Source organism: Osmerus mordax, chromosome 13 (genome assembly GCF_038355195.1).
Source record: "Osmerus mordax isolate fOsmMor3 chromosome 13, fOsmMor3.pri, whole genome shotgun sequence".
In the NCBI taxonomy this organism is placed as follows: domain Eukaryota; kingdom Metazoa; phylum Chordata; class Actinopteri; order Osmeriformes; family Osmeridae; genus Osmerus; species Osmerus mordax.
The window spans coordinates 15,373,068-15,391,869 of NC_090062.1; the positions used below are offsets into that span (position 1 = coordinate 15,373,068).

Genomic DNA, 18,802 nt, shown 5'->3' on the forward strand with positions numbered 1-18,802 from the left:
GTTGTTTTATAATTAGAGTTACAGTTAACTGAGATTTTTTTTAAAGACAAGATACTGTGAGATCATTTTTTAGATGCTGTGATGTCAGTGCATGATGTCATTGTGCCTGCAACAGAACCTCCTATTAGTTCTAACAGAAGGTTCTGACCTTCAAATACTACAGTATGATATCATAAAGACCACCTGATGTCATCAAAGCGGAGACTCATACCAGCACATGCAGCAAGATGGATGATGATGATGGGAGGTACGTTGAGTTTCACTCGACTGAAGCAGCACATTGAATTCCTTTCAAAATGCTGACATCATGTATTCTCATTACCATTTAAGATTTTCTTTGCCAGCACTTTCTGCTGGCAGTTTGAATATACATTTGATTTACTCGACCATGATTCACAAAGTATTAAATAAAAACACACACAAAAAAAACACAATGTAAAACCCTAGATAGTCTCTTTGTGATCACTAAAGGTGTCAGTGTTGACAGGTTGCGACGACACAGTTGTTTTAGCTGCATTCACACACTGAGAAGAAACACATTGATGATTTATCTTCACGGCAGGTGCTCAGGTGTGTCAGAGTGTATTTTAACTTGAGAACTGCTCTGAGGTTGAATAGAAACAAACAGTGGGTGTGTAGCACAGATCTCTTTCCTCTTCTCGGACACGTGTTGGTCCTTGGCCAGTTTCTGATGTCTTCCTCAGCCGTGCTCACCTGCCGTGGCGACCTGGTTTATGAGCTCCTCTCCTGGGCGTTGAGTTAATGGAGCCCCAGGCTTCTGTCGGGCCTCACTGGCATGGAAGGGAGACTGACAAAGTTGTTCCTCTGACCTGGGAGGTGTACCTCCATTTGCACCTTACAAAGAGAGACCAGACACAGGGAAGATGTCTTGCCCCTTTCTTCAGCTAAACCTCCTCTCTTACTCTCTCAAAACTGTCTTGTGTCTTGATTGGCTCTGCAGCTTGGGCCAGAGCAGTCGTGATCTGGAGATGTGCATGGAGGAGGAGGGGGCCAGCTCTCTGTGGGGGGTGCCAGGGAGCAGGAAACCTGGAGTGTGTGGACTGATCAATTCAGGAAATTCCTGCTACATGAATGCTGTTCTACAGTGTCTCTGCTCCACTGTGCCCCTGGTGGAATACCTTCTCAGCCGCCACACACAAACCGAGCTGGCCAAGTAAGACGGATGCGTGTGTGTCGGTTTGTGTCGTGTCTCTATCTTTCTGTGACATAGCAACCACAAAGTACCATTTTATCACCCCTAACTGAAGAATATTTGCTAAAACATGGTGGTCTCTGCACCTCTCTCTCTTTCCTTTCATCCAGGCACGAGAGCGTGGTTGTGAGGGTATTTGTGACCCTTCTGGAGGAGGTGTGGTTGGGCCAGAGCACCAGCTACGTCCCAGCGGATGTGAGGTCCATGGTGAGTTCTCTCCACCCTCAGTTCAACAATCACTCCCAGCAGGATGCTCAGGAGCTGCTGTTGTTCCTGCTAAACGCCCTCCACGACGACCTCAAAAAGGTAGACACTGCCTCCCTCAGGCCACCGGTGACTCATCACCAAGTATCAAGTAGCTTTATTGTCAATTTCTTCACGTCAAGACATTAAAAGGAATCTATATGACGTTTCCCACTCTCCCACAGTGAAACATATAAAAAGCACAGGCACAACAGACACAATAAGACAAGACATTTCCTAAAACATACATATTCACATACAGCAGCACAAGTTTCCTGTAAAGTGTATAAGTGCTAAAAGTGCTAAAGGTGCTAAAAGTGCTAAAAGTGCTAAAAGTGTTAAAAGTGCTAAAAGTGCAAGAGATTTGTTGCAGAGTCCTGAGTGATTTTAGGGGGGGGGGGGATTTCAGCTTCCTGTCAGACTGGAGGATATGGCTGGGGGGAGTGAGGGGAGAGAATTTATCTTCCTGACAGCTTGGAGTATGAAGCTATCATGTGTAGGTAGACACTGTCTCACTCAGGTCGCCGGAGACTCATCACGTGTGTGGCGGTGTAAGTTTTTGTGTCTCTGCCCTGCAGAAGGGAGCGACACGCTTCTCCAGCCGTCGTGGCAGGAAGTCCCCAGGAGGGGAGTCCACCATCGTCACACGTCTGTTTGAGGGACAGCTGAGTTATGTGACACTGTGCATGCGCTGTGACCAGCAAGGGCAGAGCAACCAAGTCTTCACCATACTGTCCCTGCCCATCCCTGCAGACGTGTACAAGTGCTCTCTTCAGGTGTGGGTTAAGCTGTCTTCAGATAAAAAATTTACTCTTTTATCACTGTGTGCGATAGGGCGCAGAGCATAGTACTTGCATAGGAATTGTTCACAAACAGCTAGGCTAACTGTACTGTACTATGTCACATACAGCTGTAATCTCATTATTGACTAACCCTAACCCGCCTCTGGCAGAGTACAGGCAGTGATAATACCAACTGCTCGTTTGACAGAAATATTTTTTTGACAGAACTATTTCTGACTATAATCTGGAATTAAAAACTTGAGTTTATCAGAGAAAGCAAACTATCCTTTTGTAACCTTGACCCTAACTATCATTTTGTACTTCCCCTGACCAGAACTATCCTTTAATAACCCTGACTATGTTTACATAACCCTGCCCCTAAATCTCCTTGTGTCTTGTGTCCATTCTGCAGGACTGCTTGTCTCTGTTCTTCCAGCAGAGCACTCTGACAGGTGGAGACCAGAAGCTGTGTACAGAGTGTGGGATCAAGAGAGATACAGCAGTACTCACCACTCTCTCCAAACCTCCAGAGATCCTCATGCTTCACCTCAAGCGGTGGGTGTATAGCTAAACAGGGAGTCAGGTGGCTGAGCGGTTAGGGAATTGGGCTAGTAACCTGAAGGTTGCCAGTTCGATTCCCGGCCGTGAAAAATGACGTTGTGTCCTTGGGCAAAGCACTTCACCCTACTTGCCTCGGGGGAATGTTCCTGTACTTAATGTAAGTTGCTCTGGATAAGAGCGTCTGCTAAATGACTAAATGTAAACAACAACATTCGCTAAACAAGCGTGATAAACAACAACATTGTACCCGGACACAACAGCCACAGAATAGTCTAGCGTCTTAAAACCTTGGTTGCATTAAGTTCCCTTGAATGTCTGTCTCTCATCATAATCATAATGTTACTTACAGTTTTGGTTGCCATGGGACAGAGAAGAAAAAGCTAAGGACTAATGTCCTCTTCTCAATGGACAATCTGGACCTGTCTCCATTCTTGACCTCCCCGTCAGCTCTCTACACCAGCTATTCTCTGTATGCTGTGGTGGTGAGTACTACTCACACACTAACAGTCACAGACAAGTTTACATTTTGGGTGAAGTGTGTCCGTGTGTGTGTATTGTATATTTGCTCCTCAGAACCACACAGGGGATCTGGACATGGGTCACTACACAGCTCTGTGCCACAGCACCTTATCCCATGCCTGGCACCGGTTTGATGACACAACTGTCACAGAGATACAGGACTTCCTGGTCCAGTCCCCCAACGCCTACATCCTGCTGTACAGCCGCAGGCCCTTCACCGGGCCTGACGTCCCCGGACTGTAACCTTACCCGAACATCGACATCTCTGGGCTGCTGGGATCCAAGCCAAAACAGACCGGCAATCCCTATTCCCTCCTAGTGGGGACATCCCAGTGTCTGACAGCAAGACTCAACCATGGGTGCTTAGGGTTGTAGGTAGTATATTCATTTGTTACTGTCATACTTGGAGTTATGGTTATAGTTGGACCTTTCTAACCAATCTGATTAAACCCCTCAATCGAGTGTTAATTATCCATGGCACTGGCTCTATGTCAAACCTTTCTGTCAGAGAACCATATGTGATGAATTAGTGTTCTGGTGGTTTTGTCATTTCAGAATAAATCTCAATGGAAAATATAACTACCCAAATATGTCATGGAGCTTATATTGATACACTATTTGTATGGAAAGTATGACAACACTAGTATCCTTTTGTTTTGAGCCTTTTAATAAATAGTACATAATATTTATGTTTATGAGTTTGAGGTTAATACAGGTGCTATATATGAAAGAGAGCATTAAAATAGAAATTAATCAACATAAAAGAAAATAAACGCTGTATATACTGTATGCCAAAATGCCAATGCCATGCTAGACCAGAAAATATTATTCAGAGACATAAGAGGCTCATAGTGTCATGAGTATAACTTCTGCTTCCTCCGGTTAAGGAAGGTTAAACCATTTGGCTCATAAGGTCAACCATGACAACGGCACACAATCATGTTAATGAACGAGCTCACTGCCTTGTACCCCTAACAGATTCACTTTAATAGCCCCCCCCCCCCCCCCCCCCAGATTAAAAATGTGGCCATGTCACATCCCAGTTACAAAACCGCATTTCCAGAGTATAAGACTCTCAGTATCCGAATTGCCAAAATTACCTTTATCTTATGGTGTATACTCAATTAATGTGTTAATTAAGTATTGTGTTTGACAGCTGAAACTCATCTGCAACTTACAAATAGATTTGGAGTTTAAGATGGTTAACAAAGAACAGTTTCAATTATAGTTCTGTTCAGAATCGGAGTGACTGAGTATAAGTCTGGTAGGTGTTAAGTTCCAAGGTCAACATCAAGCTGTCAAAGAAATCTTCATAAAACATTAGTGAAGAAACCACTTTAAAATGTTGCATATCAAGGAAGCACATCACTTAGAATTCCAAAGAATGTTACGTTAGAACTATCTGACCAGCCCAATAAGGAGAGCCCATCTGTAAGTCCACATCACATCAACAGAATGCCATAAAGTAGCCTGTGCAAACACTAGAGGTCAGTGTCTGTCTTTTATTTTATCAGATGACATTTTTGCAAGGTTAGCTATGAATAACACTTCTCAAACCAACTTTGGTCATGACATGACCAAAAAAAGAAAAGGAAAAAAGGAAATAATTTGGTCACTTTATAAATAAACAGGAATCCTCCCCATCTGCGGTTTGTACATGTTTAATGTGCAAGGTCAGCAGTCGCTAAGTACATCTGACATCAATCTCTGCCAACGATTCAATATGGTCTATTCACACACAAGAGCGAGGTCTGTTAAACAAGGATGCCGTCAAAATTGACGTAGTTTGAGACAGAACCGTGAGACAGTATTTAAACGTGGATTTCAGCTCTACGACAACTTTTATGGTGGTGAAGTTTGGGTTCTAGTCTTGATATGCATCCTATTCTGTAGTATTAGTCTGGCAGCAGTGTGTATGTGTGTGTGTTAAAGGTACTTTTCTCTACTGTCAGTAATTTAAATAGACACATTTTAACAGTTATGGAATCATCTAGTTTCAGACTGTGTCTACATCTCTGTCTCTCCCCAACTGCCTGTTTGTCAGTCCCTCTCTCCGTCCCTCCCTCTCCCTCTCTCTCTTAGAGGCATGCTGGAATACACACCCCAGCACATGTCTAACTCTCACACACTCTTTTCACGCAAGCTCACACAACCACACTCTCTCACAAACACAACGCACACACACTCTTGCACACACACACTTTCGTCCAGCTCTGCAAGTCTTCTCACCGGGTCCTATGTCAGAGCTGTAAGCAGAAAGCAGCCTGTAGCTCAGAGCAGCGCTGGCTTAGTAAGTCGAGTCTTCTGGGGTCCCCATGTCCCCTGGTGCTTCACAGAGTAGAGAAGAACAAGATGTAGGCAGCGGAGGACTTCACAGAAGAGGTGGAGATGTCAGATACCTCATGGTCATCAAACTTGTACCAGCGTTGTTTCTGGGCGTTCTTACAGTAGGCGGTGTAGTGACCTCCGTCAAGACCCCCATAGTGGTTCTGTCAGCAAGAGAGGGAAACAGCAGGTTAACTCTCTTAGCTAGGGTCACCCCTCCAGCGAGTCCCAGGTTCAGTTGGACTCAATCTGGGAGTCAGGTGGCTGAGCGGTTAGGGAATCGGGCTAGTAATCTGAAGGTTGGCAGTTTGATTCCCGGCCGTGCCAAATGACGTTGTGTCCTTGAGCAAGGCACTTCACCCTACTTGCCTCGGGGGAATGTCCCTGTACTTACTGTAAGTCGCTCTGGATAAGAGCGTCTGCTAAATGACTAAATGTAAATCAACAATCAAGAGAAGAAGAAGGTTTAGGGGAACTCACAGACACTCCAAACAGGTTGTATCTCTTGAGGTTCTGCTTGGGTCCAATGACGTATTGGGCCAGGTCCAGACTCTCCTGAGGGAAGTCCACGCTGGTCTGCAGCTTCTGTTTCCACCGTCCCTCGTAGGAGAAGCTACCATACCACAATAGCCCAGGGTCAACATCAGTGACAAAACAGAAGGTGGAGCCGACAAGCATTGAGGGACGTGTCATCTTTGGGAGTCAGGTGGCTGAGCGGTGAGGGAGTCGGGCTAGTAATCTGAAGGTTGCCAGTTTGATTCCCGGCCGTGCCAAATGACGTTGTGTCCTTGAGCAAGGCACTTCACCCTACTTGCCTCGGGGGGAATGTCCCTGTATTTACTGTAAGTCGCTCTGGATAAGAGTGTCTGCTAAATGACTAAATGTGTAAATGTCAATCTTTCTAAGCATCTTTCACTGCATGTTTACCAAGATGCCGGACGGTTAATGCCTAGTTGTGCAAATCTCAGTACATTCTGGTAACGTATGAATCATATCTCAAAGACACTTGTCGTACTTCGTTATCAGTGTGATAACAGAGTTTTTTCCCCCCATTGGGGTCTGGACTGGTCGGGTGTGTTTACAAACCGTTTTAAGTGCACCAGCAGAATGGGAGGAACCTTCCAGATCTCCAGCTTCTTGGTAGAGTCTCGGTGGGCTTTGCAATGTCTGCAGAACACCTTGTTGTTGTCGGTCAGCCTCTCCTCCTTGGAGAACAGCTTCAGACAGTCCTGGGGCGCAACAAAAGGCTTACTTGCACACTAAACAAACTGTTCCGTGTTCAAAACAACCGTCAACAGTCATTACACGACAACGCCTGTGTAAGTGTGTGTTTACATGCCCCTATGACTCACCTGTAGGGAGCATTTGTTGGTGGAGGCAAGGGGCAGCGACAGGTACATGAAGGTCTCGAAGGTGCGTGACTTGCGGTGGCAGGTGAGACACTGCACGGTGGACTTGAACTGTCCCTGGAACAGCGCCACGATGATGGACTCGTTGAGCAGCTTGTGCTTGCTCCATGCCAGGTCTGCCGCGCGCTGGTCATCCAGGTGGTCGTTATCCTCCTCCTTGTACCGCTTCCGGTTGTCCGCCTGACACGCGCAAGGAGAACATTTCGACGTTAGCTTAGCATGCTAACGTTGCTACAGTGGCTAAGTTAGAGCATTCAAGACTTGCTTCTCTTGAGTGCTTTCCTGATTCAGTTTGATGTTTTGAAACATTTATGAGGAAGGTAATGGCCAAGAGTAACACAAAATGCAGAGTTGGGCTTCCACAGCTGTAAGAAGGCACCGTAAAATGCTAAAACACTGAGTGTTTCTACAGATCTGTCATCACACCCCAAGTACAGTATGGAATGTTTTCTTTAACTTTTACCGGGAGGGTAAATAAAGAACATGTTTACAGTGTATGTAGAGTAACGGCCTGTGTGTGGTGGGGGCGGGGGTAGGGGTGGAGTCAAGTGACGTGTCAGCGCTTCACTAATTAATATCTCATTAATTAGTCTTGACCATGAGACAGGGTGGACGAGGCAAGGCTGGACACAGCGGGCAAGTCAGACCACACAGTATGTTATGAGATGAAAAGTACATGTGGAAAATGCACACAGAAAAAGGTCCGCTTATAACCCAGGTCGGCTTATAACCCAGGTCTGCTTCTAACCCAGGTCGGCTTCTAACCCAGGTTGGCTTCTAACCCAGGTCCGCTTCTAACCCATGAGCCTCGTTCCTCTCCTCATCTCTTCCATATTTTAGGTGCCTTGTTGGAGAGGTGAGCTCCAGACTCTTCATATTGGTGCTCATGGAGGATAGAGAAGGGAGCCTGGACTGAGATGATACAGGGTAACTAACACTAGCTTCATAATGATGTTCAAGTTCATCTCAGAAAAAACTCAACTACATCTGAAATTGTGTCTTTTTTCGTCCCTAAACCATCACATGAACCCATGTAGAGCATGAGGCCGGAACAGGACGGGTCAGTACAGGCGATGAGGTGTGCTCTGGGTCCACATGCAAAAGGGACCAGACAGGAGAATCAAAGTGGACATGTGCATATACACCACACGCTCTCACGAGATCACCCTCACTCGATCACACATGGTGCTTCAGGAAGACGAGCACAAAGATTTACTTACTCTCTAATTTTGCCATCAAAATGAAACCCAATAAAAAAAAAGAAGAAATCAAAAATAAATGTTGTAAATTGAAGCCAAAATATGTACATCTTAGGGGTGCTTTTCCCAGACATAGATCAGTTCCAGTTTAAGTCTATATTGAAGATGTGTCAGTCTAGCTCCAATCTACAGTACGGTCTGTCTGCCTTCTACAGCTCGGTCTGTCTGCCATCTACAGCTCGGTCTGTCTGCCATCTACAGCTCGGTCTGTCTGCCATCTACAGCTCGGTCTGTCTGCCATCTACAGTAGGGTCTGGCTCCTCTACATCTGGGATGAGCAACCCACAAGGTCTTTTTTCATTCACAACTCCAGACTTCATTTTAGGCACGTCCTACAACAGCATAAAATCCTAAATTCGTTGACAAATACATGTACATGTACATGCGGCACAAGGTAACAAGATATAAACATGTTAACAAACCCCTGGAGCGGCCGCAAGGCGTCCCTACCTTGTTGAGGTCCTCGTGCAGGCCGTCCATGAGAAACAACAGCAGCTCCTGGGAGTCCTGCTGCTCGTAACCAGAGAACTGATCGTTGATCTTCCCAATGGTGATCTTAAAGTCCCGTGGGCTGATGCACTTGTACTGGCCTGACCACAGGGCCTTCATGATGACCCCAAACTCCTCCGCCACCTCCCCCTTATGGCCCAGAATGTTGGCCCTACACACACACACACACACAGGGGGGACTGGGTTAAACAACAACCACCGACATAACAACGCTATTTATCAGCGTAACTCTAGTTAAGGAGTGGGTCCCAACAGGAGTCCTGACCTGTTGATGTCCTGCTGGTAGTAGTTGTTGTTGAAGTACTCAGCCATGGCAGGGGTGTTGCACAGACACTGCAGGATGGAGTTCATGTAGCACGTGTTACCTAGGTTACGCAGGCCCGTCAGCAAGGCGCCCATGCCGCCGAACACGGGGTTCAAGTTGCGTATCTTGGCGGCCGACGGCCGGGTGATCTCCACCTTGGCGTAGACGTTAGTGGCAGGCCTGGGAAGGTCACACGGAGGGCGTCACACGCAGGCGACAGCGGTTCTATCACGTCTACATCTACGCTCCGTTTACAGACGCGGGCATCACGTCCATCCTACCACTTACTTGGTGTCTCTGTTGATGGCGGGTGTGGCTACAGTGGCGACGGCCTTCTTCTGGATTTCCTCTCTCAGGTCCTGGCTGATGTCAGGGGAGGAGTAGGAGCGCTTCAGTTTGGACTGCTCGCGCTCACATTCCTGGCTGGGGTCCGGTTTGGCAGGGTGCGCCTGCTTCTGTTTGGCCATGGGCGGGGTGGAGGGCGGGGTCTGGGGGACGCTCACCTCAGGGGGGTACAGGTGGACCCTGTTGGTGGGAGAGTGGTAGTACCGGTACGTACCGGTCACGATGTCCAGGAACTGGCAGAGAGGAGAGCAGGATTAGGAGATGTGGAATTGGGAGATTCAGAGAGTCGTGAGTCTTTACTGTGACGGTGAGGTGAAGCTGTACCTTCATCCAGCCGTCAGGCAGGCCTGGGACACTCCGACCCATCTCCTCACTCCTGGCTCTGGTCAGGGGCTCCCGCTGTGGGACACGCACACACAGTTTAGCACACATCCTTCTATTCCACAACACACACACATTCTTCGGGAACCATCCTTCTCTTCCAACAGTACACACACACTTCAGTGCATGTCCTTCCCTTCAACAATACACACACACAAAACAATACACACACACACACACACTTCAGGTCACATCCTTCTCCTCAGCAATACACACAACTTCTAGACACTGCTCGTGGGCTGGGAGGGCAAACAATAACATTGCAATGCAGGCGTCTTCAGCTCCTTCATGAGATTTTGAGGACGAAACTTGCGGAGTATGGTTAAGCTCTATTGATGTCATCAGAGGGGAGGGAGACAAGCATCCCAAGAGTCTATTGTGGGACACATTTTTCAACATGCAATCTATATGCCTTAGCTTAGATGGGAATTGCCAAATAGACTGAAGCACTTTAAAAAACATGCCGTGATCAACACCATTGGTAGAGTGTTGATATACCTTGGGTTTGTCATAGTCATCAGCAGTTCTATCTTTAAAAATCCTTGATTTTTGGGTCCCGCTCTTTAGTTCACTACTAGGCTTCTGGGGACCCTGGGGTTGAGGACAGAAGAGAACTGACATCATTTGGCTTTTAAGTGTTTGCTAATGGAGATCAAATGAATTGATGGACTGGGCATTAATAGATGGTCTGGATATGGGATGGGATTCTCAGCATTTCAGATGGTCAATTGAGGAGCTGGGATTAAGTACACTGCTATCCTCACAGGCCTCATCAACCATGTTGGCATGAACGGACCTGACCATGTAGGGGTCATGTGACGACCTCCTCCAATCACAGGTAGATGTTTAGCTGTTGGGAGACACCTATTACTCTGTGTTTCAGTCACATGCGTAATAATGACAGGAATAATATGAGGAGAATCTGCATGGCTAAAACCAATCCCTCACCCCCTTCTGAAAGTTTGAGCAGATGTTAATAAATGTCATTTTGTCAACATTTTTAGAAACTTCTACTAATCCTATCCAGTCCGTGTAGTTCCACCAGGAATAAACTAGTGTTTAGAACCAAGTGTCAAACTTGAGTAGAGAGTGGTGTTGAAAGGCCGGAAGCACAGACACTGACCTTAATCTCAGTGATGACACGGTTGCGAGCGGGCGAGTCCAGAGATGCGCTCTTGGTGGGTGTGTCTGAGTTCGGCTCCTTCCCTCTCTTCTCCCCGTCCCTACCCTCCTTCGACTCCTCCTCCTCCTCCTCTGCTTTCTGCCTCTCCAGTTTCTTCCTCTCCTGGTACTTTCTCTCCTCGTCTTCCTGTCTCTGTCGCTCGCCCTCCGCTCTCTCCTGCCTTTCTTTCTCCTCCTCCTGGTGATCCCCATCCCTCCTCTCCTCCTCCGGACAGCGGTCCTGGTCGTCGGACGGAGCGACGCCGGAGTCGAAGTGTGGTTTGACCGAGCGGTCAGGGACTGAGGGGCCGTTTTGAGACGGCAGACCGTCCTGGCCGGGTTTAGAGATGTCAGACACCCGCACGGAGGGCTTCTTAGTGCGATCAATCTGTGAACAAGGACACCAATGGGACATCAGTGGGAAAAGCGACTGAAGGACTCTCAAGTGTGTTCCTAGTTCTAACATCTCTCAGGATGAACTAGATGAACTGTGACAGCTGGATGAACAGACAGCCAGGGGAACAGAGCGCGTTACCTGTGGAATGGGTTTGACAGTGGCAGCAGGCAGGCCTGCGGTGCTGCCTGACCCTTGGTTTGGGCCCTTCTTGGTGAGGTCTACCCCAGAGTGTGTAGACACTGTGACGGGATAATCTGTGGTGTCCGGCAGGCTCTCTGTCCTCGTGGATGTGGGCTCAGGGTGGAACTGCTCTACTGAAGGGGCTCCATTTACCTGGAGGGGGACCTGGGGCTGAGGCTGGGGCTGAGGCTGGACCTGGGGCTCTGGCTCTGGGGGAGGGGGGGTCGGAGGCTTGGGCTCTTCCAGAGATGGATAGCTGAAGTTCACTGGTGTCAACACACACATAATACAACATGATGTACAGTGCTGCTCAATTGTTTTGTAACACTTTAGTTCCAGGTGCTTGCAATTAGAATTAGTTAATAGATAAGGTAAAAGTTAGGAAGTCTTATTATCATAGTATAGTTACGCATCTTAGAAGGGCCTTATTAACCATGAACTAACGCTTATCTGACGATAACCCTGACCCTTACTAATATCATTAACATTATTACCTATTAACTAACGCTCATTACTAGCACCTACATCTTAAGTGACATCAATCGTTTCTCCTTTCCAAGAAAATCAAGCAGTTTAGTTGTGATGGTGCAACTCACGTTGGGGGAGGTTGTTGACCGTGACTTGTCTGGGGGCTTTGACCTTGGAGTTGGTTGTGTACATAGGGTAGAAAAGCAGCCAGTTCTCATAGCCTCCCTCCAGTACCATGGGCTCACTACGCAGAATGGTGGTGCTGTCCCACTGTGGAGAACACACACACACACTGCACCTCAGAGAAAACACAACACTAGGGACAATCTCCCCTCCACAGTCTTTCTCACACACACGTTACCTTGTAGAGGGCATCTTTGAGGCTTTGCAGTGTGGTGCCAAGCTTGAGATCGCTGACAGAGTTGAACCAGTCCAGTAGGACAATGTAGTCCACAAAGCCTCTGTGTCTCCACAGCTCTCTGGAAGCTTCTGGAAGCTTTGATTCAATCTGGTTCACAGTGATTCTGGGGGACAGACACAGAAGTTGATTTCCTACAACATGGCAGAATCCAGGCGATCATCCATCCATGAAGCTGTACCAAGGGTGGGACATCATCCCTCCTCATCCCTTCCTTCCCCTACCCTGGGCAGATGGCTTCCTCCGGCACGTTGATACAGGTCTGGGTCGGGACCTGAATGCGAGACTCCTCAAAGTCCTTGCAGCTGCGGGCGTCCATGACAATAAGAGACATGGTCTGATCCTTCATCATGTGGAACAGCTTATCAGGCGTGATCCCTCCTGCAGGCACGGCAGCTGTGTGAGAGGGAGACACACGGTCAAAAGGGTTCGCACGGGAGAGAGAGAGAACTACTCCACTGGAACTAACAAGCATTTGATCAAGTTTCAATTTTCTCCGTACCTTTTGATGGAACATTTTTTAACTTGTTCTGTTCTCCTTTCACCTAAGATACAAAGTACACAAGACATCATTTTAACTACACTTTGAGAACACTTGCAGGCCAGAAAGAATAAGTCAGCCCATGTCTTAATAATTAACACAGTCCACAGGAGAAAAACGCATCACTTGGTTTGTATTTTGAATTGACCTCATATATCTACATCATACATAATTAATAATTGCAGCAACAACATTAATGGGGGAGTTCAATAGGAATGTTATCTTTGATGTCTACCTTCTTGTTGTCCTTCTTCATGTCTTTAGGAGAGGCCTGCCCTCCATCTTTCTTTGTCCTCTCCTCTCTCCTTTTCTTTTCTTCTTGCCTTTCATCCTCCTCCAGCTTTTTGCGAACCTCTACTTCCTCGTACCTGTTCATAGGTACATTGATAAGAGACAGACCATAAACACTAATGGATTGTTAAGTCTCTACAGAGGATAATGGTTTGGATTTGAGCCACTCACCGGAGTTTAAGGCTTCCAGACAGCTTCTCAGCTTCTTCTATGGCTTTCTTAAAGCTGGTGGGTCCGAGCATAGACAGGAAAAACTCCTGTGGACATAATGAGAGGGGGAAAAGTCAAGGAACGGAACAGATTTCTTTTTTTTTTTTACTTTAACGCTAACCTCCACAACTACATTAATCTAATCACAATACTATGGCCTGAATTTCTATTCAAACTGTATTTAGTCTGGTTGAATAAACTGGATAATTTAATTTAGTTTGGTTTCTGAAGTTAACATTACATAATGTTCACCAACTGTATGAACAGTCTTACCTGATGTTGCTTGAAATCTGGTCTTTTCTTGATGATATCATGAACTGTCAGATACTTCATGTAAAGCACGTATGCTTTCTCCTCATCTCCATCAAGGCGACACTCTTCTGCTGTCTGGTAGATCTTGCCAGCGCTCTGGACATAGCTGCAGAACAGCAAACACACAACACATATCATTGTCATATCCACAACACTGTCTAGATTTCTGTCACTATTTCCATTAAAATAAAGCCAGTATTTGTTAAGCTGTTGTATGGGTCACTTTCAGGTATGACAAACAATTATATGGCTTACAAGAAATACAAACCTTCTGGTGCTGAATTTGTCGGGTTTGAGTTGAGCCTTCTTGTTGAGCTCTCCTAGAGATGTTGACAGGTACAACTCCTTAACCCCCGTGGACACCGCAGGCATCTTGTCGGGTATTTAAATTAACGCTCACGGGTAGCACTACGTAATGTACACATGCCCGTGTGGGTATCTGGGAAAGCAAAACGATTCACTTAAACTTTGCTAGTTACATTAGCTGGCAACTGTACAGCAACCCATCCGGAGCTTGAACAACCTAAAAACAGTCCAATATCTTTTTTGTTAACTCGCCAGAGATTATTATAGTTAGCTATTTAAAACGTCATCATTTAACGATATCGATTGGCATACGATACAGATAACCTAGCTAGTTAGCAGCAGCACGTCCAACATCAAGCAAACTGGAGCTAAACTAGTTATACAACCAGGATCTATCAGCCACCAGAAGCGATCTAGTAAGTGTAGGACCGTAGCGTTATTAACACATCACTAGCTATCTAGCTAACTCGGTGGCCACTAGTGTAACGCAATTTAGCTTGCTAGCACTAGCACTGCTAGCTATGCTAACGCTTGCTAGCTAGCTAGGTAGCCTAGCTACGTAACGTAAGATAGTCGACCACAACTCCAGCACAACGGTCTGTTTGCCACCACCAACAATCATATACGAACTACTTAAACTAGATTGCTGACTCAAAGTATAACAATTTGTGCTGAACTGTGAATATACCAAAAAACATTGACAATAGTGCTTGCTTTAATGTTAGAAATTAGACCTACCACGCACAAAACAGTTGTTTTGTTTTTTTGACAGCTGATTCTCGATTCCCGGAAGAAGTCCAGGGGGCGTATTCGTTCGGAGCTTTACAACGCAGACACAGTGTGCGATGGATTTGTATCTAAAGGTGCGCCGCGTAGGCGGGGAGTCCTATTTTGAAATATTTCATTAGGTTTTGTCAAATAACGAAAATGTGTCCCCTAGATACCAGAGCAGGCTCTGATCGGGACAATTTCTGTTATCAAAAGATTGTTGAACCAGAAAATCAACGGCTTTATAATGATGGCCTATTTTAATGTGTTACACTATTTAGTTAATACTATAGACTGTATGCTTAATAGCCTACAAAGTAGATGATTCTTTCACCCTCAATATGCTGTGACCGTGAGAGGGTAAGAGTACGGAAAGTGTCAGCGTCCTCATGGTAAACATTATCTAGACGGCTGTTTAAAATGTTGTGACAATGTGCTGTGGTTTTGATATTAACCAGGAGATTCTTCTGGCTCCGTTCCTCAGTGACTATGAGTTCAGCCAAATGTTCTGTTGTCATTTTGTTTAGGGTGTGAAACCCAGGTCTCTACTGAAGTGGGGAAGAGGCTGGCCGCATGTTTTGACCACCAGGACAATGATACGGTGTACGTGTGTATACACGGCTCCCTGGGAGGGCGACAATGAAGAGGTCCAGGCCTGTCATAGCTACAGCCAGGGCTGGACTGGGACAAAAAAATGGCCCTGGCATTTTTTACATTTACATTTAGTCATTTAGCAGACGCTAAACCCTGCTTAGGTTGCTGCCCCCGCGACCCGACCCCCGGACAAGCGGAAGATGATGGATGGATGGATGGCATTTAGCAGACGCTCTTATCCAGAGCGACCTACAGTAAGTACAGGGACATTCCCCTGAGGCAAGTAGGGTGAAGTGCCTTGCCCAAGGACACAACGTCAGTTGGCATGACCGGGAATCGAACTGGCAACCTTCGGATTACTAGCCCGATTTCCTCACCACTCAGCCACCTGACTCCCATTTTTTGCTTAGACCGGCCCACCACAATCGGTCGGACACCACTGGAGCCTGTTAAGAGATGTGATTGGGCCAGCCCAGTGTCAGTAGGAAAAATGAACCAGCAGCTGTCCCTGCTTTATGGGCGAGTCGTTGGCCAATTTAAAGTTTATTTAAAAAAAAAGTTAATTATATAAAGACGTATATATATATTAAAAATCATATCATATTGGCCCCAAGTGCGTTGGCCCTATGCCAGATGACCAGTCCAGGCCTGGCTACAGCCTGTCAGTTAGTGCTGAGACATTTAAAGTGAGTATTCATGAATGGCGGCACTGGGAGACAAAATGAATGACTTGGACTTTGATGTCCTCATCCCCCCATCACTCAGCCCTCCATTAGTAATCAATCATTCCATCATTACTTCTCTCTGAGGCTCCCTCCCTCACTCCTATCCACTAAGCCTGGTTCTGCTTTCATCATCCACACACTCTTTCTATGAGCACAATGGTTACATTGATATAGTGTAATCTACAAGCCCCGTCATCAACCACAAGAACAACGCTATTCTGACATTGATTTTATTAAACAATATTTTCGACTCATACACCTTGTTATATTTTAACATTGACTTTCCCTTGTGGCACCTGCTTATCCTATTGTTTATGTTAGGCATCCACAGTCTCTCTTGTGTTCGGTTGTGGGGGCATGGGGCAAATGTCAATGATAAGGACATGCTTATCAAAACTGCAGCTAACGTTCCTTCTGCAAGAACACACTGGACATTTCCTTGGGTACAAGCAAGAAGAGACTGACAGCTCCTCCATTTGTTTACTCTCAGAACCAGATTAACACCAACCAAGAGCACAGACACAGTGACAATCCACTACCAAACAAATCCAATCCGCTTCACCCTAGTTTATCAGTGGGGCTGGACGCTTAGTGGGCCTGTCACACAGCACGCATGTCATCGGTCAACACTACCAAGTGAACAGTAATGACGCAACTCAACTGCTGATGCTGATATGATCATAAGGTACATATATGCTTCTCCTAAGTGCAATGGTACAATGTGGTTTCAGTTTGCTGAGGATCTTTATATCATAGCTAGGTTTCCACTTGTCATCGGTGTATACCAGCAGCTAGACAGACGTCGATCAGAGTGGGAAGTGTGCAGGTGGCGCCCTGATATTACAGCTTCAAACGGCAGCCAGACTGGCTATCACTCGTCAACTCCACCCACACAGATACTTTTGATGCTGTGTTTGGTCATCCTTCTCTAATGTATCGCCTCTCGATGCTGTTTGTATTATAACAATCATACAACTCAAACATCACAGATCTGAGAGTCAACACTGTCACTGAGGCTGGAAGGTGATAGGACTGAGCGGTCAGCCACTTCCACGTCACTGCTTTGTGCCTAAAATACACTCTTAGGAGAGAGCACATTGTTGATGCAAGAGGTTATGATGACGCACACCGCAAGCTGGGCTAGGACTATAAGGGATTTGTGGTGGAAATCTGAGAATCAACCAAACAAAGTCTGTAAATGTCTTTGTATAAGTATTGTAGATGTATTATTAAATGAATCTTTCTGCAGAAAGAGATTCAGAAGGACACAGAGCACCTTACTAGTAGTCTGTGAAGCTCAGAATGAAGAACTCACTCTAGGCCCTTTATACTAAAATAGTGAGTTCTGCAACAACGTGCACACAACAGGCCGTTGTTAATATTATCTCCACACAAAGTTACAGCATGACAAGTTACAGCCTAGTCAGCAGATTGGAGAGCGTATGGTGATTGGATGCAAGAGGCTGTGAAAAGGGACAGAAAGACTCGAGCAGGGACAGATAAACCTTCACCCCTGTTTGAGTGTCTCACAAAAAGGTGCTGGACCCAATCCTCAACAACCGTGCCCCGCCAAGAAGACGCCACCACTCGAGCAACGGAGAGAGGTAGTGGATGAAGAGGATGAACAGGCCCAGACCCAGGCCCAAGCTCAGGCTCAGACCCAGGCCCAGACCCAAGCTCAGGCCCAGGCCCAGACCCAAGCTCAGGCCCAAGCCCAGACCCAGGCCCAGACCTAGGCCCAAGCCCAGGCCCAAGCACCTGCACAGCCTGCTGACAGACAAACGGCAGCGGCAGCCACACCAACCTGTTCATCACCTCTCCCCGCCACACACCACCAGATCGGGACTGAGATACAGTGTATCCAATGTCTCCCAATGTTGCTCGAGGATGACACAGACAGGTCAACTGCAACCGTCACTCACGCTTTCACCTTACCCATGGTGGAGGTGGCAGGAGCGGGGGGGAATACAATGTTGGTGCAAAGACCATGGACAATTAATAGATAGTGAGTTCTTCCATAACGTTCACACAACAGGCCTTTGTTAATTTATTATTATACGCACACAAAGTTACAGCATAGTCAGCAGCTAACAAGACACTCATAGTACAAAAGGTTCCAGCTGTCTCAGAAAACTAACCGTAACAATATAAATTGGTAGGATTGGTTTGATTAATATAACAATTTCCGTTACAGATGGCAGGAGGAAAATCCCTTGATTGCAGTTATTATTCCTGTGAAAGCGGAATTATGGTCCAGTCTGGCTGGAGGAGTAACAGTATATTCTGTATTGGTCGAATCAAAAGGGACGCACTGAACAGGCTCCAGATGAAAGCTGTAGTCTGCATCCACTCCCTTAAGGGCTTTCTGAATCATCAAAGCATGATGTCACTTACGGTACGCATCCGTTCTTCAGGATGTTTAGGTTGGGTTTTCAAAGAAAATTTCCATTATATGTCATTTTTTACATCTTGACCCAAAATAAAAATGTCACACTTTTTTTATCTAGTAAAACTTCTGCCAACCCATGAGCCAGAATATTCCCCTGGGTAATTTTAGTGTGATGTGACAAACTGTGAACG

General features: G+C 46.3%; 2 protein-coding genes and 1 long non-coding RNA gene across 3 annotated transcripts; 2 read left to right on the forward strand and 1 right to left on the reverse strand.

Moving 5' to 3' along the window:
* Positions 1 to 227: 227 nt before the first annotated feature.
* Positions 228 to 3,561, forward strand: LOC136955743 (ubiquitin carboxyl-terminal hydrolase 50-like). The gene is made up of 8 exons (XM_067249467.1): positions 228 to 247; positions 962 to 1,174; positions 1,324 to 1,546; positions 1,830 to 1,837; positions 2,058 to 2,232; positions 2,651 to 2,793; positions 3,149 to 3,281; positions 3,373 to 3,561. The coding sequence occupies exons 1-8, from the start codon at positions 228 to 230 to the stop codon at positions 3,559 to 3,561; spliced, it is 1,104 nt and encodes a 367-aa protein (XP_067105568.1).
* Positions 3,562 to 4,333: 772 nt separating this feature from the next.
* On the reverse strand, positions 4,334 to 14,256 carry usp8 (ubiquitin specific peptidase 8). The gene is made up of 18 exons (XM_067249189.1): positions 14,098 to 14,256; positions 13,791 to 13,935; positions 13,479 to 13,564; positions 13,252 to 13,384; positions 12,978 to 13,020; positions 12,700 to 12,871; positions 12,419 to 12,581; positions 12,186 to 12,327; positions 11,548 to 11,855; positions 10,975 to 11,400; positions 9,795 to 9,869; positions 9,414 to 9,703; positions 9,087 to 9,305; positions 8,762 to 8,972; positions 6,996 to 7,232; positions 6,730 to 6,872; positions 6,124 to 6,256; positions 4,334 to 5,807 (listed from the first exon to the last, which is right to left on the reverse strand). The coding sequence occupies exons 1-18, from the start codon at positions 14,199 to 14,201 to the stop codon at positions 5,649 to 5,651; spliced, it is 3,189 nt and encodes a 1,062-aa protein (XP_067105290.1). The 5' UTR covers positions 14,202 to 14,256; the 3' UTR covers positions 4,334 to 5,648.
* Positions 14,257 to 14,358: 102 nt separating this feature from the next.
* Positions 14,359 to 15,756, forward strand: LOC136955477 (uncharacterized). The gene is made up of 3 exons (XR_010878159.1): positions 14,359 to 14,551; positions 14,908 to 14,998; positions 15,431 to 15,756. It is a non-coding gene; the product is annotated as an uncharacterized lncRNA (long non-coding RNA).
* The last annotated feature ends 3,046 nt before the right edge of the window (positions 15,757 to 18,802 follow it).

What these genes read in the sequence shown, in the direction of transcription:
- usp8 (XM_067249189.1), bottom strand. Translation starts at nt 14,201, where the DNA reads ATGCCTGCGGTGTCCACGGGGGTTAAGGAGTTGTACCTGTCAACATCT. An exon ending in TGAAGAAGGACAACAAGAAG is followed by an intron (nt 13,021 to 13,251) that starts GTAGACATCAAA and finishes TTTGTATCTTAG; the next exon opens with GTGAAAGGAGAACAGAACAA. An exon ending in GCCATCAACAGAGACACCAA is followed by an intron (nt 9,306 to 9,413) that starts GTAAGTGGTAGG and finishes TGACCTTCCCAG; the next exon opens with GCCTGCCACTAACGTCTACG.
- LOC136955743 (XM_067249467.1), top strand. Translation starts at nt 228, where the DNA reads ATGGATGATGATGATGGGAG. An exon ending in ACACAAACCGAGCTGGCCAA is followed by an intron (nt 1,175 to 1,323) that starts GTAAGACGGATG and finishes CCTTTCATCCAG; the next exon opens with GCACGAGAGCGTGGTTGTGA. An exon ending in ATTCTCTGTATGCTGTGGTG is followed by an intron (nt 3,282 to 3,372) that starts GTGAGTACTACT and finishes TTTGCTCCTCAG; the next exon opens with AACCACACAGGGGATCTGGA.